Genomic DNA, 26,225 nt, shown 5'->3' with positions numbered 1-26,225 from the left:
GAGAGAGAGAGAGAGAGAGAAGGGGGGAAGCAGAGAAGTGGGGAGAGAGGCAGAAGCAAAGCGGCCTCTCCAAGAGGAAGATGGAAAAGAGAGAGTGAGCTCAGGCCGGAAGCTGAAGATCAGCCTGCCTCAGCGGATGGGGGAGGGAGTGGGCGTGGCTTGTCTCTTAAAGGGACCAATATTATAACAGGTCCTCCATTTTGAAATTTTCCTGACTCAGCAGCAGGAACAAACTGGCTGTTTTAAAATGCCGTCTTTCTGGGCTGTGCCACCATTGCGATCTCTGTCTGGCTCCTGCAGGAGACAGAGTCTTTGAATGGAGCATTTGGAGTGAAGTGCTATGATTTGTTTGATGGCAACTAGACTGCTGTGTGCCTAAAAGGAGGACATTGTGTGCCGCAGCTCAGAGGCACAAGCAGCTCTGCCATGCTAGTGGTGCAATGTGCAAGGATCAGAGGCAGGAGAGGCTCCACCATGTTGGACTGGGCGGGACAAGCAGGCAGTACCTGTTTTTGACCTAGGAATGTCACAGCTTAGATTCTTAAGCGCTTAGTGATTTAAAGGCACAAAACAAAGTGCTCCTGGATAGTAAAAAAATGACAGATTCACAATAAAACATATTTCAGACATAAAAGACCACTAAATGAATCACAGTGTTGGATGAGTGTACGTAGGCTTGAGAGAGAGCGAAAAAAAGAGAGAATAAAGTTAATGCCTTTTAAAAAATGGGTAAAGTCTTTAAAGAGACAGAATAAAGTAAAGTGATAGAGTAAAAATAAGCCACGTAAAAATGGAAAATTCACAGAGAGTCTGGATTCTTTGTATTATTGTGTTTTCCTTAAAATTTTTTACTGTGAAGGAGCTAAATACAGAGAAACATTTCATTGTGTGGTCTGCCAAACTACATGTATGTTCTAAAGGTATTATGATTTCAGAATTTGGGTCTAAGGATATGATGCTTTGAAGAGGGTCTTCTTTTGTTTTCACAGAGAATGAGACCCTATGGATTGCTTCTATCCCAATTTGGTATGACAGACCACGCCCTCCTGAAAGGTTGCTGTGAACACCCTCAAAAATTACTTCGCTCAACTGCCAACTGAGATGAAACTAGCACACAGGTTTTACCATGAAAGACCTAATTAATGACGCCCCCGTTCAGCAGGAAGCAGTTTGGAGAGAAATAACTGCACCCATGTTCCCAAATATTATTTATAAATGTTCTTTTACATTTAAAGGGGGATATGATATAGATATGAATAAATTGCATTGATATGATATAGATATGAATAATTTGCATTGGTATGGGTTTTAAGGTCAATTTTGTTATATGTATATGTATTTCTGATCTTGATTAAGGTATTGTGATTGTGTAGTTCACTTAAAAATGTGCCATATAATTAAGAAATATAGATTGTTAATGGATAACCATCAATAATAGTCAAGCTTGCAGTCATGTTAGTTACATTTTCTAGATGTGCATAGATATATTTCAGACAGGCATTCTCCATATCTTTCAAAGACTACAGAACATGGCATTTAATGGTTTAATAACTTAGGGCTTTTTATGACTATGAGACACATCTGCTCCTGGCAGCACAAGCTCCTTCGAGAGGAAGATGGGCATCGAAGAGGATCCTTATGGAGTTGGTTAGCCATTTGGGCAAGAAACTGCTCTTGCCTGGACTGTTACATAAACTGGACACAAAGAACCCGCAAAGAGAGGACTGCTGAACTTGCCTAAAGGCGAGATGGTCTTTCGGGGTTCCTGATTCATGAAAGAGTCTGTGAGACATTCTGCAGGACACAGCAGAAAGTGACTGAACTGTCTTTAAAATTTCCTGCTTCATGAAAATGTCTGCTGGATACTATGGACCTGAAGGCTGAAGATGGATGCCCCAATGGTACAAAAGAACTTTGAGTGACTGTCCAGGCAGTGAGATGTCTCTGTCATTTCTAGAGTTTGGATTTCTTATTTGCTTAGGTAATAGTATATCCTTCTGGAGTCTTTGATGGAGTTGAAGAATAAATGGATAGTTATAGTTTTCCTTAGTTATGATAAAAGATAAAGTAGATATAAATATTGTAACTGTAACTCTTGCTTGATAACTGTTTTGTAATCTTACTATGTTAAAGTTAAAGCCTTTTGGAGCCCGGAATAGTCTGTGCGCTGGCCTGGAAGCTCTAGCCCCGCCGGTGAGCTGTGCTGGCAGCTGGCAGAGAGAGGCATTGGCAGACATGGCTCCCAGTGCGCTGGCTCCCGAGTAGGAGAGTCGGAAGGGCATCCGGGGCCGTGTTGCTGGGGCCTCCCGGGGCTGGCAAGGGGACCCAGGCACCCAGATTGGCAGAAAACTTCTGTGTCTGCCATTTGGCCACTGGGGACATGCTGGGAGCCATGGTGGCTTCAGGTTCAGAGCTGGGCAAGAAGCTGAAGGCGACGATGGATGCTGGAAAACTGGTGAGTGATGAAATGGTTGTGGAACTCATTGAGAAGAATTTGGAGAGTCCTTCATGCAAAAATGGCTTTCTTCTAGATGGCTTCCCTAGGACTGTGAGGCAGGCTGAATGCTTGATGACCTCGTGGAAAAGAGGAAGGAGAAGCTGGATTCAGTGATTGAGTTCAGCATTCCAGACTCCCTGCTGATCCGGTCCTACCACGAGGAGTTCAACCCTCCAAAGGAGCCAATGAAAGATGATATTACTGGAGAGCCCCTGATCCGCAGGTCAGATAACAATGAGAAGGCCTTGAAGATCCGCCTGGACGCCTACCACACGCAGACCACCCCGCTCGTGGAGTACTACAGGAAGCGGGGCATTCACAGTGCCATCGACGCACGCGAGACCCCGGACATCGTGTTTGCTAGCATCCTAGCAGCCTTCTCCAAAGCCACATCCTAGTAAAAGAAGGCCAGGTGAGACTGCGCCCTGCTCATCTCCCCGCCGTGTGATCCCTGCTCTTAGGTGCTGGGCAGAAGGGAAAGGGGTGGTCACGGGAAGGAAGGATGGTGACGGAGGTGGGGAGGGGCTCAGGACGAGCATTTGGAACAGCGGCAGTGTTGCAATTAGAAGGAATTTTTTAAAAATGCATAGGTGGGAATTTGTAACGGATAAGGAAGGGAAAAGATTAATTTTTTAAAAAACCCATGATTGGAGGTGATTGGTATAAACGACCTAAGGTATTTTTTAAGCTATCAAGTTTTCATTTACTCTGGAACACAAAGCTAATCATGCTCTAAGAGACCTCAGCTTACACGTAAGGAGTTCATGGATCACGAGGCCAAGAATGTAGCCGTCAGACTGGACCTGTGTATCCTGTATGCAGCAAGCGCGACGGGCTGCTGCCAGTGACTCCCCATTCCATAAAGACTCGCCTGCACATATGGAGGAGGTGGGGGTGTGATCTCATGGGGGGTGGTTCAGCAAATCATTTTTACTGGAATTGTGGGGAGCAAGGGGAGACAGATCACATACTTCTTCCCACTTGGAGTCGCCTGCTCTAGGGGCAAAGCCTTCAGCAGCCACCCGGCACACACTAGTCCTACAACTTTGCCTTCGTTCATCCCCAGGACCCTTTTCAATAAGTGAACAAGGGCTAGGAATGTAGTTCAGCGGCATGTGTGTGCCTGGCATTACAAGGCCCTGGGTTCAGTACTCAGCAGTGAAAGGGGAAACAAAATGTCTTTAAGCTAAATCTTCCAAAGATTGTCCTTCTCATCCTCCAGTCCTGTGCCTGGGATCTCTGACAACATTGTGATGTATCTTTCAATGAGGTGCCTTCGTAACTGACCAAATGCTGCCGTGTTTGGCCCCTGAGTCAATAAAGTATGTTGAAAATTTGCATCCCTGTTGTGGCTTTTTTTTTTTTTTGAAGAATTCTAAATCACAAGACAAAAAATGATGTCGAATTCTGGACCTGTCTTTGAAGCCCATTCCATTCATGGTGGTTAGCACGGTGTCATGAAGTGTACTCCTGAGCGGAGCCCGCACCCTTGTAGCCGTCAGCTCCTGGGCAAGCCTTTGTTGAGCCAGACAAGGCAGCTCAGTCTAGTGGTGGATCACATACCCCAGTGGTGAGCCACATACTTCGCTCTGCCTCATCTGACAAAAGTCCATGGTGCTGTCTTCTACAACATTCGGCATTAAACAAAGTTTCTAAGAAGCCAGCCCTTGGCTTGGTGCCCACCACATATCAGGCGTTGGATAAATGTTGGGTCAGAATATACACACATGCCTGCTTCCTGCTGGGCTGGACAATTCGGAATGGACAGTAGTCCGCTGCCTGGCAGGCCTGTACTTCTATTGCCCAGGCCACGCCTCTGGCTACCTTCCCAGATCCCACTGTTAGCGCCCTCAGCTGCCGCTTTGTTCGTCCTGTTTGACATCCGTTTACTTCCCAGCAAAAGTGACCTTAAGCCATTGGTGCTCCCACTCTTGGAAAGCTGCCTCTGCTGGCAATTTTTCTGGGAAATTGCTGCTCTTCCCCCAGAGTGAACTGGGCTGGAGGCGCCACTGTTCTGCAGACATCTTGCTAGAATCTGACATCCTGTGCTCACCAAGCCAGCCCCTCTGCTCCTCCATGCCCCATCTCCGGCGTTGCCTTGAGATGTCAGCATGGCTGATTTGCTCAAATCTTTGCATTCTCTGGACTGTTTGGATGTCTGAATTTTTTTGGCTTTTCTGGGTTGTCATGTACAATTCAAAAAAAAGTCTGTCAGACCCACCTGGAAAATGGCAACAGTGTGGCCAAGAAGGATAAACTGAGCAAAGTCAGGATGAACTAAGTGATGCTTTGGACCTTGGTTCTTTCACCACGCATCAGGACTGACGAACAAAGAATCAGCTCTGCTCCGAGAACTGACATTATACCAAATACTGTGCACAGGCCTTGTGCATGCCCTGAGCCCTACTCCTGTGACCTTTGCTAACGTGTGCAGTGGAAACCAGCCTCCTGTCCCATAGGTGAGGAGTTCATGACTAAGGAAGCAACCCTCTGCCTCACAAACGAGCACAGTTGGAACACTCCATCATGCATCTGTCCCTGTGACATTGCTGAAGTGATCCAGACTTGTGCAGCTGTGTGGGCAAGAAGGTCCTCCCTAGCAAGAGCTCTTTCTTGTGCACAGCTACGGCCAGTTCTGAAGATCAAGCTAGGTATTGTCTCTTAGGATCTCTTGTGTACAGTGTCACCAGTAGCCAGGCGGGACAAGGAGCAGCCTCAGAAGATGGCTTGGTGGATCCTTTCCCACAAGACACTGGGCAACCTTTCTTGGCCAGGTGGAGAATGGCATGGTCCCTGTCCTCAGGTGTGCTCACTATCCACACGCAAGATGTTCCTGTGGGTCAGCGTGGCTAGCAAGGGGCAAGGGAGTTGAGAGAGAAAATGTAGGAATGGGGGAAACTTGTCTTCCTGGGCATCAGGAGCCAGGCTGAGGAATTCACCTGCAGCTCCCCTAGAAAAGAACCGCTATGTGTGCAGAATTCTCTTTGTGTTTTCTTTGTATTGTATAACTGGTAGCTTAATGTGTATAGAATTTGCACTGTGTGGGAGGGTGTGTGGATTGTTCTCAGCCCTGCAAAGGTACGTTCTGTTGCCACCTCCCTGGTGCCTCTGTGTGCTTGGACATTACATCTGGGAACAGTAAAACCAGAGCCAGTCTCTGGCTCTTCCTCCTCCTGCCAAAAAAAAAAAAAAAAAAAAAAATTAAAGTCTTTCTTTTTTTGTTTAAACAGAAAAGGAGGAAATGATGTGGGAGTCTTCTGTTTTGTGTTGTTTCATTGGTTAAATAAAGAAACTGCCTTGGCCCTTTAATAGAACAGAAAATTAGGTAGGTGAAGTAAACAGAACAGAATGCTGGGAGAAAGAAGCTGAGTCAAGTCAGTCGCCATGATTCCCCCACTCCAGACAGATGCAGGTTAAGATCTTCCCTGGTAAGCCACCTCGTGGGCTACACAGATTATTAGAAACGGGTTAGATCAATATGTAAGAGCCAATAAGAGGCTGGAACTAATGGGCCAAGCAGTGTTTAAAAGAATACATTATTTCAGGTAAAGCTAGCTGGGTGGTGGGAAGCAGCCTGCTGCTCCTATCACAAAAATCAGACACTGCGAGATCCTTCAGACATAGGGAATAGATGTGGATAAAGAGGGCTTATCACCTCACTCACCTTCATCCAACTCTCACATGTGTCCAGTACAGTCTGGATTAAGACCATACTCTGTTTCCAAAAAGTGAATTTATTATGCATACTTAACAAGTATATATATATACATACATATATATATATATTAAATATAGAGCAAGAACATTAAAACAATAGGGCCGGTAAAATGGCATAGAGCCTGCCCCCAGTACTGGTGGCCTAAATTTGGTTTCCAGGACCCCCATGACCTCTGTTCATTGAGGTACACACACATACACAATTAAAATTTAATAAAAAAGCCAGGCGGAGGCAGGCGGATGTTTGTGAGTTCCAGGCTAGGCTAATATACATAAGTTCTATGCCAGCCAGGGCCACGTAACAAAGTGAGCCGCTGTCTCAAATAAACCAACAAGAATAAACAGCAAGCAGAAGGAAGAATTAGTAAGTGAAGAGCAAAATATTCTATGAGAAAATAACCACACCCAGAAGACTGGAGCAGCACAGTCAAGAAGCAAGTAGGGGGTAAGGGTGGGCAAGGCTGGAGAAATGATTCAAGCTTAAGAGAACTGACTGCTCTGAGTTCAATTTCCACACATACATAGCGGCTCACAATAATCTGTCTCCCTGTGTATGTAGAATGTATTTAAAAAAAAAAAAGAGTCCAGTCGTGACTTTGTTTTTAAGGCAAAACACTTTATAGGACAATTCGTCGACCTGCTTCTATCATTTAAAAAATAATAATAAAATACACAGAGCCAACTGGTCAACGAGTGTGTGTGTGTGTGTGTGTGTGTGTGTGTGTGATGTATTATTTTCAAAAAAAGAAAAAGGGCCCAGCCATCTGGTCGACCCACTGCATCCACCAAAAATATGGGAGCAGCTGGTCTAGGAAGAAAGAGTACTGGTCTACCCCACTTCTCGGTGGAGGGGAGGGACACGCACCTGCTCTTCTCTGCCTCTCCACACACGCACAGTGGTGCCATGGTGCGTAAGGAGGTCAGTGGAGAGAGTGCCCTCTTCCAGCTTCATGGGTACCAGGCACATATGTGGTACACAGACCTACATACAGGCAAAACGTGAATGTATAAAATAAGAAAATAATAAAAAAGCAAACAAGTGACACTTGGAAAACCCAGCAGAAATACACCAGGGAAGCATCGCTGAGGTTATCAGCATCTGGATTTTATTTCCACTGCAACCTTGAGATGGTTCACCTCCTGTCTGTTCACAAAGGTGACACCCGAGACCTGTCTGTGTAGTCTAGGCTGGCCTCAAACTCAGATCTGTCTGCCTCTATCTCCCAAGTGCTGGGATTAAAGGAGTGCACCACCACTGCCCAGAACCACCATGCTTTAAATATCCACAGCTACTGCTGAACAACCTCCTCCTGTCACCACCAGGGTAGGATAGAGAAAACCTGAGAAAAACATGTCTGAATCTGAAAAAGGGAGAGTGCACCCTCCCAGTCTGCTCTCAACAAACTTAAGCAACATGACAGTTTGTCAATGTAACTCATTACAGTACAATGTGTAGTCAGGTGGTGGTGGTGCACACCTTTAATCCCAGCACTCAGGATGCAGAGGCAGGCAGATCTCTGTGAGTTCGAAGTCAGCCTATTCTATGAAGTGAATTCCAGGACAGTCAGACCAGTCACACAGAGAAACCCTGTCTCGAAAAACAAAACAAAAAAGCCCAAACACAAACCAATACAACTATGTGAACTTTCTAAGGTCTGAGTGTCTGTCCACCTCTGACAAGGGCACCAAACACAGAAACACGGAAAAGATTTGACACAAGTACAGCTTGATCAACCAATTATTTTAATTAGGGCTACTGACAGGAACATGGAAAATCATAGGTAGGTATTCCACTGAAGAAAGGGTTTCTCCCTTTATCTGCTTTAATATTCAGAGGAGGAGGGAGGTCTTGTCTAAATATCATTAACTGTCTAAAAATACTCAGGTATATGCTGGACATGGTGGCACACACCTTTAATCCCAGCACTAGGGAGGCAGAGGCAGGCGGATCTCTGTGAGTTTGAGGCCAGCCTGGTCTACAGGGTGAGTTCCAGAACAGCCAGAGCTACACAGAGAAGTTCTGTCTCAAAAAGTCAAAACAAAAAAATATATTCAGGGAGAGACAAAGGTCTCCGGATCCCTCCCTGTAGTGAATATTAACTGCCTGTATCGTCAGGGAAGGTGCCAGGGCTCCCGTGCCCATCCTTCCACATGAATACGAAAGGCAATCTTGTGTGGGCCTCCTGCAGGTCATCAAAGGTACTGAAATTTCAAGGACAATGGCATGCTCAAAGGGCAGCATTCCAAAGCATGCCATCCCTTCCTCTGGTATCCCCTTTTCCAGAATGTGCCAAGCCTAGAAAAGGGTGATAAAATCTCATCAGTAACTATTGCCTACAGCAAAAAGGAGCTTCTCTTTCCAAAAACTGACTGGAGCAACAGTCTACAAGCATTAAACACAGAACCCGATACAGTCATTTCACAGAAATATACCCGTTTAGGCAAACACCAATAGCTTTACCACCAGGGCCTATGACTCTCTAGCCATAGCCTGCGGATGGGTCTTAGAGATGTGAATTGAGCCCTGCAGCATTTGGCCACTCTCATTAAGTCATGCCACTACAGTCACAGAGCCTATGACATTTATTTCTATATTGTACAAGGAAGATGCATACCACAGCATCACCATGAATGAGGAAGTCAGAAGACAACTTGCAGGATTTAGTTCTCTTTCCATCACGTGGGTTCTGAGATCTAACTCAAGTTGCCAGTCTTGGCAGCAAGCACCTTCACCAGCTGGGCCATCTCACCAGCCCTAGTAGGCACATCTTGCTTGCCAATTTTAGTAACATACAGGGTTCGGAGCCTGCACCTCCAGGTCCTCTAAAGCTGGCCAGCAAGAAGGACACTTCCAGCTCAGCTTCAGCTTGTTTTCTCCACATTCAGCAACCAAAGCATGTGGTGTCTTCAGGAACAGTATTAACTCTAGTTCTAGGGACAACAAAGAGCATTGGCAACAGCCAGCACTGTCTAGGGACTTCTGGGACATCTCTTGGAGAAGTAGCCCACCCAACACTGCATCGTCACTGAGGAGTCTATGCTCTGAAAATCTCTGCCCACGCACACAGGGCACTTTCACTCGAGCTCCTCAACTGTTCTTGTAATGCTTAATGTCAGCCATTGGCTGCGAAAGAATTCCCTCACTCTCCTTATTTTGTATCACGTATCTTACCCAACCATAACATCACAAGAATTTCCCATGTGCCTGCCCTGCGCACATGTATGTGTGCTGCCCTTCTGATCGTCATTCTTTTAGCTCACACAGATGCTTTTCTAACTCTGTGGAACACTCACAGGCTAGCGTTATGTCAGCGGTGAAGTGAAAGAAACCTATTTACACAGGGGTATCAGGATCACTGGAGGATCAAACAAGTGCTAGCTGGACTGGGGAGTCAGGAAGAGTGAAGAGGGCAATAAACAAATATTAAAAAGATCCATGAAGATTCTGTACCAAGTGTTTCCTCAGTGTTGACCAGAGGACACAGCATAGCGGAGAGTGCATGCGTGAAGCCTGGGACTGTTTCAAAGCACAGGAAGCCAGATGGGGTGACTCATGCATGCAACCCCAGTATTTAGAAAGAGGAGGCAGGAGGATCAGGACTTCCAAGATTATCCTCAGCTATATAGTGAATTTGAGGCCAGTCTGGGCTACCTAGAAACTTGCCTCAAGGGAAAAAAAAAATCAAAATCAGTACTGGATCCAGTGTTGCAGAGGGAGGTGCACCCTACCCTGAACCATCATTCTTCATGAGCCGTCTGCACCCTCATCCTGCATGCAGCCTGGGTGGGGAAAGAGCTGGTTCTTGTTCTCTCACTGGTGTAGGAGCCCAGGGGAAGCCCAGACATGATCACCTGCTGTGTTCCCGTGGACTTCCTGGGACTGACAGCCTCTAGGCCCATGCTGTAGCACACTGCTGCCTCTTCAGCGGACGCCCCTAGCTGCTGAGAGGGTCCTGAGCTGAACAAACAGGTTACGCACAAGCACGCTTTTCTGCAGGAGAGCACACAACTTATTCTGGGGAAACAACTCCAGCAAAAGCTTGGACTTTTCAGCTGCAGTGCTTTATCAAATCTTTCTTCATTATGTTTTTTTTTTTTTCTCAAGCTGTACAGCCTTCCAAAAAAAGAATATTTACTGATTATCACAGCTCCTTTTACTGGGCCACTGTTTAGTCCTCCATACACAGGCTGGGCCACTGCGCTCGGACTCTTCCGTAGTAAAAGTCAGGACGAAGGGGAACATTATCACCACTTCTACTTCTCTCCCTCACTGGTCAAAACTTTATATAGGCTTCACATTTTAGATCCCAAAGGGACTACTCAGCAGACAGAACTTTTCATTTGTTCCCCTTATGCCATCTCCAGATGTAAAAAACTGGAAGCCGGCATTTGTTCCCATCCTCACTCCCACCCTCCTTCCTTAGTTTCCCTGCCAATCTGAAGGCCAATACAGTGGACAGCATCTGCATCTCTTCCTCAAACAATCCCTCCACCAAAGGGGCAAGTTCATGCTAGTAGACAGCGAAGGCTTATTTGCATGTCTTCTTACCCAATGAAGGGCCGTGCACCTGATGCCTACTTAATTCTATTCCGTCTGTGCTACTTACAGGAACTGTAATACACTCTTGAACTTGACAGCTGTGGGAGGGAGGGGAAGGTTCATGTGGCAAAGCTCTTTGTCACAGAAGGGGAGCACTCCATACTAGAGGAGTTGCACAGTACAAACAACGCAACTGGTACTGCAACAAGGCGGCACACTGTTCCATGGCGTACTGAAAAGATAGCCACTTGATAATCAACTGCAGATGATCCGCCCTGTTCAAGGCCATGTCTCATCACCCACAGCAGAGAAAGGCAAGTGCTCCTCTCAAACTCATCTTTGGTTCCATTGAGCTCCACATTTGTGTGCCAAGTATTGTGTGAACATTTTCTGGACACATGTTGAACAAGCAAGAGCACTGAGGATAGAAACAAAGCAATGATTCCATCTAAGTGCAGCCTGGGGAACCACTGAATCTAATTGGGCTTATTGAACACAGGCAACTTACAGGTAGCTATACTACCAACAAAAAATGCCTGTCCCTCTCCAAGCAACCAAAAACTTACCATACTTTTTACATGTATAAGGCCTTGTCCCACCATCAATCATTATACACCTTTGAAAGGAACTGTGAGCTTGAAGGTGTCAGCTGCGCTCTCGCTCACAGAACTGTTTCCAGTAGTCCATTCACAGAATCTACAGGAGCAATGACATCTAAACATCATGCGGTTTCTTTCCCTCCAGTAAGAGTCTTTCATGTTAACAAAGGGACCTGCATCTTCTGAAGGCTCCAGCATGCTGCCAACACTCACGGCATTTTGCATTTTCAGTTCTTTCATGTGTCTGAAGCAAACAGGGATAAAAGACTAACCATATCGTTTCCATTCATAAGGCATTTTCCCCGCATGAATTAGTTTGTTTCTGTGAAAGGACTTACCACATACTGCACATTTGTAGAAACTATACCTACAATAAATTCCTTAGTACATTTAAAGTCTAAACCATATCGTTTATGGATAAGGTTTATCATGTGACATCTTCAGTTCTTACATGTGTTTTAAGTGGATAAGGATAAACATTTTAACACACTGTTCACATCATAGTGTTTTTCACCAGTATGAGTTATCTGATGTATTTGGAGGAAACAGCGATAAAGGAATTAGATACGGCTGACATTCATAGGGGTTTTCCACAGCGTGAATAGATTTATGTCTCTGAAAGGAACTGTGACGGCTGAAGGCTTTCCCACATTGCTTGCATTCATAAGGTTTTTCTCCTGTGTGTGTTCTTTCATGTAATCGAAGGTAACTGTACCGTATAAAGGCTTTATCACATTGTTTACATTCATAGGGTTTCTCTCCACTATGAATTCTTCCGTGCAACCGAAGGGAAGAGTGATGTCTAAAGGCTTTTCCGCATTCTTTACATTTATAAGGTTTCTCTCCGGTGTGAGTTATTTCATGTAATCGAAGGGAAGTGTGACGAGTAAAGGCTTTCCCACACTGTGGACACTCATAGGGCTTTTCTCCCGTGTGAGTTCTTTCGTGCAGTCGAAGGGAAGAGTGATGTCTAAAGGCTGTACCACATTGTTTACATTCATAGGGCTTTTCACCAGTGTGGGTTCTTTCATGCATTTGAAGTAAAGAGGGGTAGAGGAATGACTTGCCACAGTCTTTACATTTATATGGTCTCTCACTAGTGTGAGTTCTTTCGTGCATCTGAAGTAAAGACGGGTAAATGAAGAGCCTACTACATTGTTTACATTCATAGACTGTTTCTCCACCATGAATAATTTTATGTCTATGATAGGAAGTTTGACATCTGAAGGCTTTACCACACTGCTTACACTCATAGGGTTTCTCTCCAGTATGAGTCCTTTCATGTAATCGAAGGTAACTGTGACATGTAAAGGCTTTCCCACACTGCTGGCACTCATACGGCTTCTGACCAGTATGGATTCTTTCATGTAACTGAAGGGCACTGTGACATCTAAAGGCTTTCGCACACTGGTTACATTTATAGGGTCTTTCTCCTGTGTGAATTCTCTCATGCCTCTGAAGTGAAGTGGAGGAACTCAGAGCTTTCCCACACTGGTTACATTTATGGGGTCTTTCTCCTGTGTGAATTCTCTCATGCCTTTGAAGGGAACTGGAAGAACTCAGAGCTTTCCCACACTGGTTACACTCATAGCATTTCCTTACAACGTGAGTTCCTCCGTGTGTGTAAAGTGAGCTAGGATAAACTGAAGGCTTTCCACATTCCTTGTAGTCACAGAAGTTTTCTCCACTCTGAGTTTGGTGATAAATTCCAAATGTACTTGTAAAACCAAGGGATTTTAAACATACCTCACATTCACAAGGTCCATTCACAGCGTGAGCACCCACATACGTATGAATATTTGTGAGAGAACTGGAATCGTAGGGCTTGCTTGCATAGTCCTCATGCTCATATGGAGTGTATTCAGAGTGAGATATGATGTGTCTGTTAAAGGATGAGTGACACATGAAAACCTCTTCACAGACATGACAGTCACAGAGCTTTAACAGCAATAGGAAGCAGGACACTCATATTGAGGTCTGGTACAAGGATTTAGGTTTTTGACACCCTGCCCACCCTCTTTACTCTCTAATCTACAACTTCTATGAAACATGACACGCAGCCAGGCTTGGAGGTGCATGTCTTTAATCCCAAGAAGCAGGTGGGTCTCTGGGAGCTAGAGGCCAGTCTGATTAACATAATGAGGTCCAGGCCAGTCAGAGTTACACAGTGATACCTGTCTCAAAAACAAGATGCTGGGTGGTGGTGGTGCACACCTTTAATCCCAGTACTCAGAAGGTGGAGGCAGATAGATCTCTGTGAGTTTGAGACCAGCCTGGTCTACAGAGACAATTCCAGGACAGCCAGAACTACACAGAGAGACTCTGTCTTAAAAATACAAAGCAAAACAAAAAGACAACCAAATTAGTTTCTACTGACTGCTTATTATTAAGGTCCAGGTCAACACTGTTTCCACTGTATCCTTTTTGCCAGACAGAACGCTGGTGTGAACCTGAACGACTGGTGGCTCCCGACAATAGGCCTCCCGCAGAGCTATCTCAAACAGTGACATTCACTGGCACTGCATCCAAGGGATTACGTTGCAAAGACTAAGTAGCATTCTCACACTGAAGTGCATATTTTTGATGAGAAGTTTCTAATGATGGATAAATTAAAAGTGATTTCTCTTTGTGATTTAATTAAGTTTATAAGGCATGTTAAAATTTCTATAAGACATTTGATTCCACTTATACATGCAAATTACCTTTCATATCTTCCAAAATTTTTGCCATCTTCAATATTCTGTTCTTCCCATATATAGCCTAAAATACAGTACCAAAAATTTATGATAAATTATTAGAAATTAATGAAAACAAAGCTGGAGGTGGTGGCAAATGCTTTTAACCTAGGCACTCAGAAGGCAGAGGCAGGTGGTCTCTGTGAGTTCAAGGCCAAACTCATCTACATGGTGAAACCCTACTTTGAAAAAAAAGGTCAGAAATTTCTGAAAACCAGAAGATGGAAATAAAGCTCCCTGGTTAAGAATACTTACCTTTCATGCAAGAACACAACTTTGGTTCCCATTTCCCACACTGGGCAGCACACAACCCCTACTGCAACTCCAGCTTCAGAGGAATCCCAAGTCTCTTCCCTCCAGGGGCTCCTGCACTTACACACACACGCACATCCCCTCAATGCCCCTCACACGTATATTCTTCTTCTTCATCATCATCATCATCATCATCATCATCGTCATCATCATCTTCGTCTTCATCATCTTCATCTTCGTCGTCATCATCATCTTCATCTTCATCATCATCGTCATTGTCATCATCATCATCATCGTTATCATCTTCATTATCATCGTCATCATCATTGTCATCATCTTCACCATCATCATCTTCTTCATCTTCATCATCATCGTCATTGTTGTTATTGTCATCGTCATCATCATCTTCATCATCATTGTCATCTTCATCATCGTCATCATCATCATCTTCATCATCATCATCTTCATCATCTTCATCGTCATTGTCATCGTCGTCATCCTCATCATCATTATCATCATCATCATCATATTTTCAAGACAGGATTTCTCAGTAGCTATGGAGACAGTCCCGGAACTCACTCTAGACCAGGCTAGCCTTAAACTCACAAAGATCCTCCTACCTCTGCCTCCCAAGTGCTGGGATTAAAGGTGTGTGCCACCACAGCCTGGCAACAATTTTTTTTAAGATGATAAAAGAAGGGTTGGTGATATGGCTCAGGGGTTAAGAGTGCTTACTGTGTCAGGCAGTGGTGTTGCACGTCTTTAATCCCAGCACTTGGGAGGCAGAGGCAGGCGGATCTCTGTGAGTTCAACGCTAGCCTGGGTTGCAAGAGCTAGTTCCAGGACAGGCTCCAAAGCTACAGAGAAACTCTGTCTCGAAAAACCAAAAAAAAAAAAAAAGAAAAAAGAAAAAAAAAGACACCTCGGGAACTGGCTCAGCCCCTCCATCAGGCTTTAGCTTCTTGAGCCATCTAACCTGCTACTATTCTGTCACTTACTCACCAAATTCTTCCCTTTCTATACCCAAATCACACAAGACCATTTCTAAGAGGGAAACACTTGCTCTCTAACTTAGCTAAGGAAAAGAAGCACAAGTCTCACCCACGGCAGCGAGGTTCCTGCAGGTCTCCAGCATCACATCTCTGTACAGACTCTTCTGGGAAGGATCCAGCAAAGCCCACTCTTCCTGGGTGAAGTGCACAGCCACGTCCTCAAAGCTCACCAGGTCCTAAAACATCCCACACATATGTATAAAAGAACTGATGGCGTGGGGGTGAGCGGATGAGAGATGGTTCAATGGTTAAAAGCACTGACTGCTCTTCCAGAATACCCAAATTCAATTCCCTGCACCCACATGGCAGCTCCCAACTGTCTGTAACTCTAGGATCTGATACAATCATAAAGATAAACATGCAGGCAAAACACCATATACAGAAAATAAAAATTAATTTTTTAATAAAACAGCTGACAGGACTCCGAATGTGTACTCAACTGATAAAAGTGTTCACGTATGTTTGCAATCTCCACATGTACCTCAAAACAGAGGAGCTCTAATGCAAACACTGAACAGCTGTGAACAGCAACATTCAAGCAAAAACACTGCTCTCGTTAAGTGGCCTGGGAATTAGAGTACAGGGCAGCTTAACCCAATGCTCACTCACAGAAAGTCCCACCATCTGTACTCAGAACAGAGCTGTCTGTCTTTAGACATCTATGTGTACAGAGTTTAAGGTTTGCTGGGTGGACAGAACAGGATAATGGGGAGAGCTCATGAACAAACACAAAAATGAGAATAAACCACTCAGAACAATGAGTTATAAGAATACTGTGGCAATTCAGAACCATTTTCCTTACAAACTCAGAAAAGCCAAAGACAATGTGTGTGACGAACTTCCTTGAAGTAGTAGCAGGTTAGATGGCTCAAGAAGCTAAAGCACTAGTCACAAATGCTGTCACCACTTAAATGGGGAAATGAGCCCATCCTATGTGCTAACAGAAAAAGAAATCATTAAGACTCCAGCGTACAGCTTACTTCAGTCCAAATGTTAGGGGAGAGAACAGTCTCTCATGCCTGGGTGGAGATCTAACACTCCAGCTCAGCCGATTCCACCACTCTGGCAAAGGGAGTTCCCTAGGAAGGCGGCTCGCTATGCTAAAGAGACAGCTGCAGTCATTCGTTCTTCAGTGAGTTACTTTCTTTCCCTTTCCAGAATCCCTGGCCCACCACAATCACATAGGGTTAAGTCTGCCCAGCTTTTCTCAGAAAAGCATATTTTCCCTCCTCTCTCTTTTGTGTTGGTTGGTCGGTTGGTCAGTTGGTCGGTCACTTGGCTTTTCGAGACAGGCTTTCTCTGTGTAATAGTCCTTCTCTGTTTAATAGTCTTGGTTACATTGGAACTCATTTTGTAGACCAGGCTACATCAAACTCACTGAGATCCACCTGCCTCTGCCTCTGCCTCTGCCTCTGCCTCTGCCTCTGCCTCTGCCTCTGCCTCTGCCTCCCAGGTGCTGGGATTAAAGGTGTGCGCCACCACAGCCTGGCTCTGTGCCACCACAGCCTGGCTCTATCTCTTTTCTAAGCATACTTTAACTCTTTGTCCTCCACCCCAATATTTTGTGTTCCCTTAACTCCTTCTCTAAAGCTCCCCGCCACCATACTGCTTGTTGGCTATGCATCTCCCTCCATGCCTCCATGGCTTCCCCCTTCGCCTCCAGGAAGCTCACCTGCCCTGCTTTAAACACTGATAAAATTGGCCTTGTGCTTCTGTGAGTGCATTCTGAAATTCTTTTATTAATGAGACAAAGAACCCCCAAAGGGGATCCCAATTTCCCCTGTATCACAAATTAAATCAACTCATATAAATACTAGATGATCAATATTTAAAGATTTCAACTTTTCACATGAAAGTGAACACCTTTAATACCAGCACTCAAGAGGAAAAGGTTGGCGGATCTCTGTAAGCTGAAGTCCAGCCTAGTCGGTTGGTGGATCTCTGTGAGCTGAAGTCCAACCTAGTCCACATAGGGAGTTCCAGGCCTCCCTCAAAATAAAGATATAGGGACTGAAGAGATGGCTCAGTGTTTAAGAGTGCTTGTTGATTTTGCAGAAGATCCAGGTTCGATTCCCAGGACCCACATGGCAGCTCACACCCATCTGTGACCCCAGTTCCAAAGATCCAAAACCTCTTCTTATTTACCTCTGCAGGCAAGAAACACACATGTTGTGAACATATATACATGTAGGAAAAACACTCATACACACACATAAAAATACTAAAGTAAATAAATCTAAAGAAAAAAACAAAAATAAGTTGTTGAGGAATATTATTTTCAGGTGAGTGACTTTTGTTTACGCTACATTTGTTTAACTGTGAAGGTGTGTGTGGAGGCCCAAAAATGTGAGCCTATTTCCACCTTGTCTGAAGGTCAGTTTAGCTTGTTCAAAGTTGTTGACAAGTGTGGCTACACATCCTGACCTCGGGTGTGGTCACTTGGTGTTTTTGACATTAGGATGATGGCCCATATAGGTAGATCCACTCCACCCTGACCAATGGTCAGAAATTCAAGCATACTTTTGCTCCTTCTTTTGAAATAGGAGGTTTGACCTAGGGAGTGGCTGCCTTCAGGATACTTGGTCTCGGGTGGGTTCACTGCCTGAACAACAGAATGCTAATGACTTGATGGTTCAAAGTGTGAAGCAAACAACTGCTCTAGTTGTCCTTTCACTTCTTCCCCGTTGTACTGGATATAAAAGCGTATGGAAAATTAAACGCAGGCAGTCTTCCCTGGAACTCCCTCCCCGTACTATCCTGTTTTCTGTTTCATCATTTTCACTTGAGTCTTCGTACCCTTTACTAGTCTAACCCTCATGCCCTGGTAAGTTGTATACTTGTCAAAGCATGGTCCTCACAGCTGCGTTACTGTGCCGGTCTAAAACACCAGATGGTCCTAATAAAGAAATGAACGGCCAATAGCAAGGCAGGAGCAAGGACAGGCAGGGCTAGCAGGCAGAGACTATAAATAAGAGAAACATGAGCAGAAGAGAACTAGGAACACAAGAACAAGGAGAGGAGAACGTCTCGGGCCAGACACCCAGCCAGGCTCAGAGTAAGACGGAAAGGTATACAGAAATAGAGAAAGATAAAAAAGCCCAGAGGCTTTTTTAAGAAGAGTTCACAAGAAACAAGCCAAGGTGAGGCACTCATAACTAAGAGTAAGCCTCTGTGTGTGACGTATCTGGGAGCTGAGTGGCAGGCCCCCCAAAAAACCAAAAGAGTAAAACACCCACAACAATAAATAACTGGGCGATGGTGGTGGCGCACACCTTTAATCCCAGCATTTGGGAAGCAGTGGTAGGTGGATCTCTGTGAGTTTGAGGCCAGCCTGGTCTACAAAGTGAGTTCCAGGACAGGCTCTAAAACTACAGTGAAACCCTGTCTCAAAAAACCAAAAAGACTAAATTATTCTCAAAGTAATTTAATAATTTAATTACACTCTTCAGGTCTTGCCTACACGATGACCAAAAAAGAAAGACTCACCATAGTAAAAAGGGGCCAGCTAAGCCCAGGGAGTACCCAAGGACAAGGGCAGTAAGAAGTTCATCGTTCCAAACACAGTAGAGCCTCTGCCATCAGTATCATCGACGCTTATGCGTATGCTACACCTATGCCAGGCTGCACTACTGTATGAGGAGTGCCACTCAAAGTAAGGTGGTCAAGAATTGATCATGGAGGCTGGAAGAAACAAACACTCACCATGACTTAGATCCACTGGTGTTGCCCTCTGAAAGTCCACGTAAAGAGCTGGCTTCATGAAGACAGATTAAAAAAAAAACACACATGGGGAAGAATAAAATAAAATGGAAATTATACTTTATAGAGTAAATAAAACTACATGGAGCATGGCAGCACAAGTCTTTGATCTCAGGACTCTGCAGGCAAAGGCAAGTGGATCGCTTTGAGTTTGAGGCCATCGGAGTGTAACATATTGAGTTCTAAGTCAATCAGAGCTGCAGAGTAAGACCCTTTCTCAGAACAAGTGTGTGCGGGGAGGGGTAATTACATTCATTTATTTTGGGGGTGAATGTGGAGTTCAGAGAACGGCTTACAAGACTGGGTTTTCTTCTCCCATGTGCGGGTCAGAGGATGAACACAGGTTTAGCCCCAGGATCCTTACCCACTGAGGCATCTCATTAGCCCTGAGCGGAACGTTTCAATTTTAATTAAGTAATGCTAGAGCATGATAGAATTAAGAGAAGGATGGTCTATCTTTTTAGGAAAAACTCAATGTAGCAGAAGTAGTCCATAAATCTCACAGGCTTTTTTGTAGTCAACCAAACTTATATTTCTAATCTGACAAGGACTAACAGCTGTTTAGTAAATGTCAGAGTCTTGCCTAATAGTTATAGGAACAATAGTGCATGTCTTACCTAAAATAGTTCAAGAACATACAAACTATAAAGTTGACACAAAAGGCAAATTTTAAAACATATCCTCTCTTAGGAACTGAGGTCTTCAAAAGCACACACATATCAAGGCATGTTGAAAAGACACTTTCAGAAAACATCTGAAAAGGTTCTCATCTTGAGCCCCAATTTCTCTCGAAGCTGGATCAGCAGAAAATATGCCTGACACAGAAGGACAAAGGCTGGCTGCGTTAAAAGATGTTCACATGTGCCTTTTCCAGTCTTGCTTCTTAACTCTTGACACTCAAAGAAATCTGTGAAAAACAACAACTAGATACAAAGTGCACTCGGAGGCAGATTGCCAACACATAGGCAATAGTTCTGGTAACAAAAACTTTGGTAATACTAAACAAATGGCAAACTGAGGCCTCAACAAAGGGACAGCAAACCCTGGAGAACACAGAAACTGACTTCCAGGGATATTTATTGCAACAATCATAGTGACAAGGTCTCACTCACTATGTAGCAGTAGTTGGACTGAAACTAACTATATAGATCATGCTGGCCTCAATCTTATGGTATCTACCTACCTTTGCCTCCCCAGTGCTAGGACAACAATTGTGCCGCCATGACTAGTCTCAAATGCTCAGGCCGTGTGTGTGTGTGTGTGTGTGTGTGTGTGCGCGCGCGCGCGCATGTTTTTTGAGGATTTTATTTTTAGCCAACAGTAATACAATGAGATGATGTCATAACATTTTTAAAAATTTTATTGTTTTTAAGATTTATTCATTATATAGACAATATTCCTCCTGGCTATACACCTCCATGCCAGAAGAGGGCACCAGATCTCAATACAGATGGTTGCAAGCTGCCATGTGGTTGCTGGGAATTGAACTGAGAACCTTAGGAAGAGCAGCCAGTTCTCTTAACTTCTGAGCCATCTCTCAAGCCCCAAGATTTTATTTTTATATTTATTCATGTGTCTGTTTAAGTGTCTCTATGTATGTATCACATGTGTTCCAGACCATGGAGGTCAGAACCACTCAGACCCTTCAGTGCTAGAGTTACTAAAAGCTGAGCCACCCACCAGCTGGTGGCAATCGGGTCACACACATGGGCCTATGGGGGGGGGGGCACCATAATCACACAAAAAGGACAAATGCTGCAATCCCATGGTCAAACGCTTCTAATTTAGATGAAATAAAATTTTTAGAAATGAAAAAGATATCAAGAGACATTCAAAGAGAGATAACAGTTTCAATGGGCATGGATTATCAAAAAAAAAAAAAAAAAAACCCTGAAACTTAAAACAGTGATAGAAAGTGGTGGTGCACATCTTTAATTTCAGCACACAGGAAGCAGAGGCAGGTGGAGCTCTGAGTTCAAGGACAGCCTGATCTACATATTGAGATTCTGTCTTTAAATAATTTAAAACTGTGACATCAACATTATCCTACACAGACAGTAAGTTGAAAAAACAAAAACCAACTATAAACAGATGGAAAATTTTTCTTTCTTTCTTTCTTTTTTTTTGAGACAGGGTTTCTGTATACCTTTGGAGCCTGTCCTGGAACTCGCTCTGTGGACCAGGCTGGCCTCACACTCAGAGATCCGCCTGCATCTACCTTCTGAATGTTAGGATTAAAGATGTGTGCCGCCGCCGCCGCCACCACCCAGCTTAAACTGTATTTCTAAGGTAGCACACAGCCAGGTATAGTAGCACACATCTGTGATCTCACAAATGGGTTCCAGAGTGCAGGTGGTATTAATGCCGTGACCTCCCGGCCAGTCCAGGACAGAAGGGGTGAGAGCTAGAGCAGTGGCTCAGCATATAAGAGCATGTATCGTTTGCTTTTAAATTGATTTTATTGAGTTATGCACTGTTCTCTGCTCCTCTCCCATTCTCTCCCATGGTCCCCACGCTCCCAATTTACTCAGGAGATCTTGTCTTTTTCTGCTTCCCAAAGAGCAGCAGAGTTGATCCCAGTGCCCACCCCAGGGAGCTCATAGCAACATATAACCCCAGTTCCAGGGCACCTGACACCCCTCTGACCTCCTTGGACACATACACACAAATAAACAATAACAAAAAATATTTTAATTGAAGCTGAGTAAACGTTGAGTTCTAAACCATATGCTTGAATGGACAAAGCCTGAACTCAACCCCTGGCACCCAAAAAGGAAAAAAAATTCTAAATTTAATGTATTACACTATCAACAAGAGAAGCAGAAAATATGATTATGTCAATAATTGGAAAAATACATGGCAAGAGGAGTGGAGAGGTGGCTCAGAAGAGCATTTGTTGCTCTTGCAGGGAACCCACTTGGTACCTTATGATCAACAATAACTCCAATTTCATGGGGTCTAGCACGCCCTCTGGCCATAGGTACCAAGTACACACACTTACATGCAGGCAAAACACTTATATACATGAAATAAATCTTTTAGAAAGAAACTAGTCCTTTTAAAAGTGCATTCGAGGCCAGCCTGGTCTACAAGAGCTACTTTCAGGACAGGCTCCAAAGCTACAGTGAAACCCTGTCTCGAAAAACCAAAATAAATAAATAAATAATAAAAATAAAAATGCATGGGATGAGGGCCAGGAATGGTAGAGCACACCTTTAATCCCAGTACCTGGGGAGGCAGGGGCAGGCAGAGCTGTAAGAATTTGAAGTCAGCCTGTCTACACAGTAAGTTTCAGGCTACCCAAAGCTACCTTGCCTCATTGCCTCAAAGAAAGTAAGAGCATTAAAAAATATATACTGTTTTCTTTTTTAAGACACGGCTTCTGTGTGTGACCCTGGCTGTCCTGAAACCCACCCTGTAGACCAGGCTGACCTCTAACTCAGAGATCCGTCTGCCTCTGCCTCCTGTGCAGAATTAAAGCTGTGCACCACCACCAACTATCTAAGGATGGGTTTCTTTTAAAAAGTAAAAAAAAATGTACGCACAGGCCTGCACACATGCAAGGGATGAAGGGTGCATTGACAAGGAAAAAAGAAACTATCTTCATAATAAATTCCAAGAATCAACAAAAACTCACGAAACTATATGACTAAAACCAGTAACTATAAGAAAACATGAGCTGTTTAATGTTGAACACAATGTCTGCCAGTGTCCTTTCCAGTGTCCTGTGTAACAGCAGGGAACTGACGAACAGTGAAATCACACCCACTACGGCAGCACAGATGAAAGGAGACACAGTTATACATAAATTTAATATTCCTTTAGACAAGAACTACGTTTTTTAAAAAAAGATTTTTAATTTTCTTTAAACAATCAAAAAAGTCTTAAGGGCAAAGCGGAAGTCTAAGTTTTAGATACATACCAAAAGAGGCAGTACACCTCTCTGACTGACAGAAAACTTACTTTATTTTTAGATTTATTATTTTATGCACATTAGTGTTCTGTCTGCATATATGTATGTATACTGTGTGGATGCCTGGTGCCTGTGGATCCAGAGGAGGCCTGTATCCCAAGACTAGTTACAGAAGATTGTAAGCTGCCATGTGGGTGCTGGGAATTGAACCTGTGTCCTCTGTAAGAGCAACAAGTGCTCTTAACTGCTAAGCCAACTCTCCAGCCCCTTGGAGGCCAGCAGAGGACATTGGATGTTCTGGGACTGGAGTTACAGGCAGTTGTGAGCCACTTGAGGTAGGTCCTTTATAAGTGCAAAATGACTTTTTTTTCTTTTGGTTTTCAGAGACAGGGTTTCTCTGTTTCTCTGTGTGGCTTAGAAGCCTTTGCAGACCAAGCTGGCCTCTAACTCAGAGATCCACCTGCCTCAGCCTCCTGAGTGCTGGGATTAAAGGTGGGAGCCACCACTGCCCAGAGAACAATACTGTCTTAAGCACTGAGCCATCACCACAGGCCATCCACTCATCTCTTTGAGACAGGGTGTCACTACAGAGCCCTGGCTAACCTGGAATTTTCTACCTGTGTAAACCAAGCTATCCTCAATCTGCCTGCCTCTTCCTCCCAAATCCTGGGATTAACGGTTGACCAACCCATCCAGCAAGGACTACAGGTTTTTAATCCAAAAATTAGCAATATACTCCATGCTTAAGAAACAGGAAGCTTCAGTACTAAAATGTCAGGTTTCCTCAATCCACCACTATAAATTCAATAATGGCAATAAAAATCCTAACTTACTTAAAACTAATAAACTAATTCTGAATTTTATAGGGAGAGGAGGGAAAAACTCAAAATGGTACACACAATTTCGGTGGAACAGCACACAGACCTACGGTTACACTACCAATTAAGTTAAGACTATATGCTGGGTGGTCGTGGCACACGCCTTTAAGCCCAGCACTCGGGAGACAGAGGCATGTGAATCTCTGTGAGTTCGAGGCCAGCCTGGTCTACAAGAGCTAGTTCCAGGACAGGCTCCAAAGCTACAGAGAAACCTGTCTCGAAAAACCAAAGGGGAAAAAGAAAAAGAAAAAGAAAGAAAGAAAGAAAGAAAGAAAGAAAGAAAGAAAGAAAGAAAAAAATCACAAAAAGTATAACCTTTTCTTTTGACCAAGGGAAACTCAACGAGATGGAGAGTGGTAAAATGTATTGGCAGAACCAATGCCTTTACACACAAAGAAATTAACCAGACAAACTTTTAATAATGGGGCAGTCGAGAGCATTAGCTATTCTTCCAGAGGATCTAGGTTCAATTCCCAGTACCCACATGGAAGCTCACAACTGTCTGCGACTACAGTTCCAGGAGATCCGACACCCTCAGATATACATACCGGCAAAACACCAATGCACATAAAATAAAAGCAATTTTTTAAAAAAGATTAACGTTTCACAATATTAACTCAAGTTGAATGCTTGACCTAAATGTTAAATGCAAAATTCTGAACTTCTATAAGATAACTAGACGACCTAGAGTTTCACAGCTTTCTGATGAGACACGCAAAGCAGGACCAAGCCGCCAGCACCACACAGTACAGCGAGGGGCCCCCGGTGCAGGGCGGGGCTCCCGCTGCGATGCTCTGCGCAGGCGCGGCCCGTGGGCCGAGGATACCGGGCCCGGCGCCACAAAACACAGGACAGCGCTGCCGGCCCCGCCCGAGCCCCGGGGAGGATGCAGCACAGCCTGCTGGGACGGTCGCCCTCGCTCACCATGGCGCGGCTTCCCGAGTCGCCCGAGGCTCCGCACAGCTCCCGGCGGCGGGGCTCGCGATGCCGCACAGCGTACCCTCGGCCGCGGCGCCAAGCCCACAGTATGGCGGCCGATAGGAGCCCGCCTCTCGCTGCCCGTCGGCGCTCCTGATTAGACGGAGCGCTCCCAGGCCCTGATTGGCTAGCTAGGCCTGAGTGACACCAGCTCCCAAAGGCCGAGGCATAGGACTCAAATGACAGCCATAGCCCCGCCCTCCTATGCCGGGCTTCCAAGCCTGAGCTGACCTGGCCGAGGTCAGGGGAGAGTTGCATTTAAAGCAGACTTTCCTCCTCCCTGGTAAAGCTGTTCTCATAGCATGTCTAATAATTCCTCCTGGGCACCAAGTCGCCGTTCTGCACACTCTACTACACACCGAGTGTTCGTTGCAGTAACCCTGCTGCCACACACACACACACACACACACACACACACACACACACACACACACACACACGAAACAGGACCTGAGATTCTCCAGGGAGCAGGAACAGTAGGTTAACACAAGTATTCATTTTCTCTATTTTCATAGCACACGTGTTCTTCCAAACTAATCTAGTTAAGATCTCTGCTCCTTTTATCCCGCCCCCATCGATCCCGTCCAGGCCTTTACAAAAATTCCAATTTAAACAAAACAACAAAACAAGAAATTGAAGTCATGTACCAAGGAAATGTCTTAGTAGGTTAAGCCTGAACATGGAAGGAGAAAACCAACTCCGGGGAAGCTGTCCTCTGACCTCCAAGAGTATGTCCTACATATACACATATACACATAGTCACTAAATAATTACAAATTTTATCTATTGGTTTTGTTTTTATTTTTTGTTTTGTTGGTATATTCGAGACAGGGTTTCTTTGTGTAACAACCCTGGCTGTAATGGAACTCACTTTGTAGACCAGGCTAGATTCGAACTCAGAGATCTGCCTGCCTCTACGTCCCGTATGTGCCACCACCACCACCCTGCTTATTTATTGGTTTTTCCAGACAGAGTTTCTTTGTGTAGCTGTCCTGGAGCTCGCTCTGTAGACCTGGCTGGCTTCGAACTACAAGATCTGCCTGCCTCTGTCTCCCAAGTGCTGGGATTAAAGGTGTGCACCCGTTCTTTTTCTAAAGAAGAGAAAAAAGCCAGGCGGTGTTGGCCTGTGCCTTGAATCCCAGCACTCGAGATGCAGAGACAGTCTAATCTCTGAGTTAGAGGCCAGCTTGTTCTACAGAGTGAGCTCCAGGATAGCCAGAGTTACACAGAGAAACCCTGTCTCAGAGAGAGAGAGAGAGAGAGAGAGAGAGAGAGAGAGAGAGAGAGAGAGAGAAAAGAAGAAGA

General features: G+C 44.6%; 2 protein-coding genes and 1 pseudogene across 11 annotated transcripts in view; 1 reads left to right on the top strand and 2 right to left on the bottom strand.

The window, feature by feature from the left end:
* LOC126494358 (zinc finger protein 14-like) overlaps window positions 1-26,225 on the bottom strand; it is a 239,788-nt gene that overhangs the window by 115,476 nt on the left and 98,087 nt on the right. The window lies entirely within an intron of this gene.
* LOC126494364 (adenylate kinase 2, mitochondrial-like) lies at window positions 2,236-3,837 on the top strand (annotated as a pseudogene).
* LOC126494360 (zinc finger protein 709-like) lies at window positions 7,941-24,985 on the bottom strand. 7 transcript variants are annotated; one of them, XM_050131670.1, is made up of 6 exons: window positions 24,867-24,976; window positions 19,095-19,146; window positions 15,442-15,568; window positions 14,056-14,113; window positions 13,100-13,235; window positions 7,941-8,510 (listed from the first exon to the last, which is right to left on the bottom strand). In XM_050131670.1, exons 2-6 carry the CDS (start codon window positions 19,095-19,097, stop codon window positions 8,220-8,222), a joined length of 615 nt encoding a protein of 204 aa, XP_049987627.1. In that variant the 5' UTR covers window positions 19,098-19,146; window positions 24,867-24,976; the 3' UTR covers window positions 7,941-8,219. The 7 variants fall into 7 exon arrangements, 5 of the variants coding, with proteins under 5 accessions (XP_049987627.1, XP_049987628.1, XP_049987623.1 ...); XR_007589982.1 differs by having other exon boundaries at window positions 8,404-8,510; window positions 11,321-13,235; window positions 24,867-24,979; XM_050131671.1 differs by lacking the exon at window positions 7,941-8,510 and adding an exon at window positions 11,030-11,597 and having other exon boundaries at window positions 24,867-24,985.

Source organism: Alexandromys fortis, unplaced genomic scaffold (assembly GCF_014885135.2).
Source record: "Alexandromys fortis isolate MF-2015 unplaced genomic scaffold, M_Fortis_MF-2015_v1.1 scaffold_376, whole genome shotgun sequence".
NCBI lineage: Eukaryota > Metazoa > Chordata > Mammalia > Rodentia > Cricetidae > Alexandromys > Alexandromys fortis.
The sequence above is the reverse complement of the archived record's forward strand: the minus strand, read 5'-3'. Positions and strand labels throughout refer to the sequence as shown.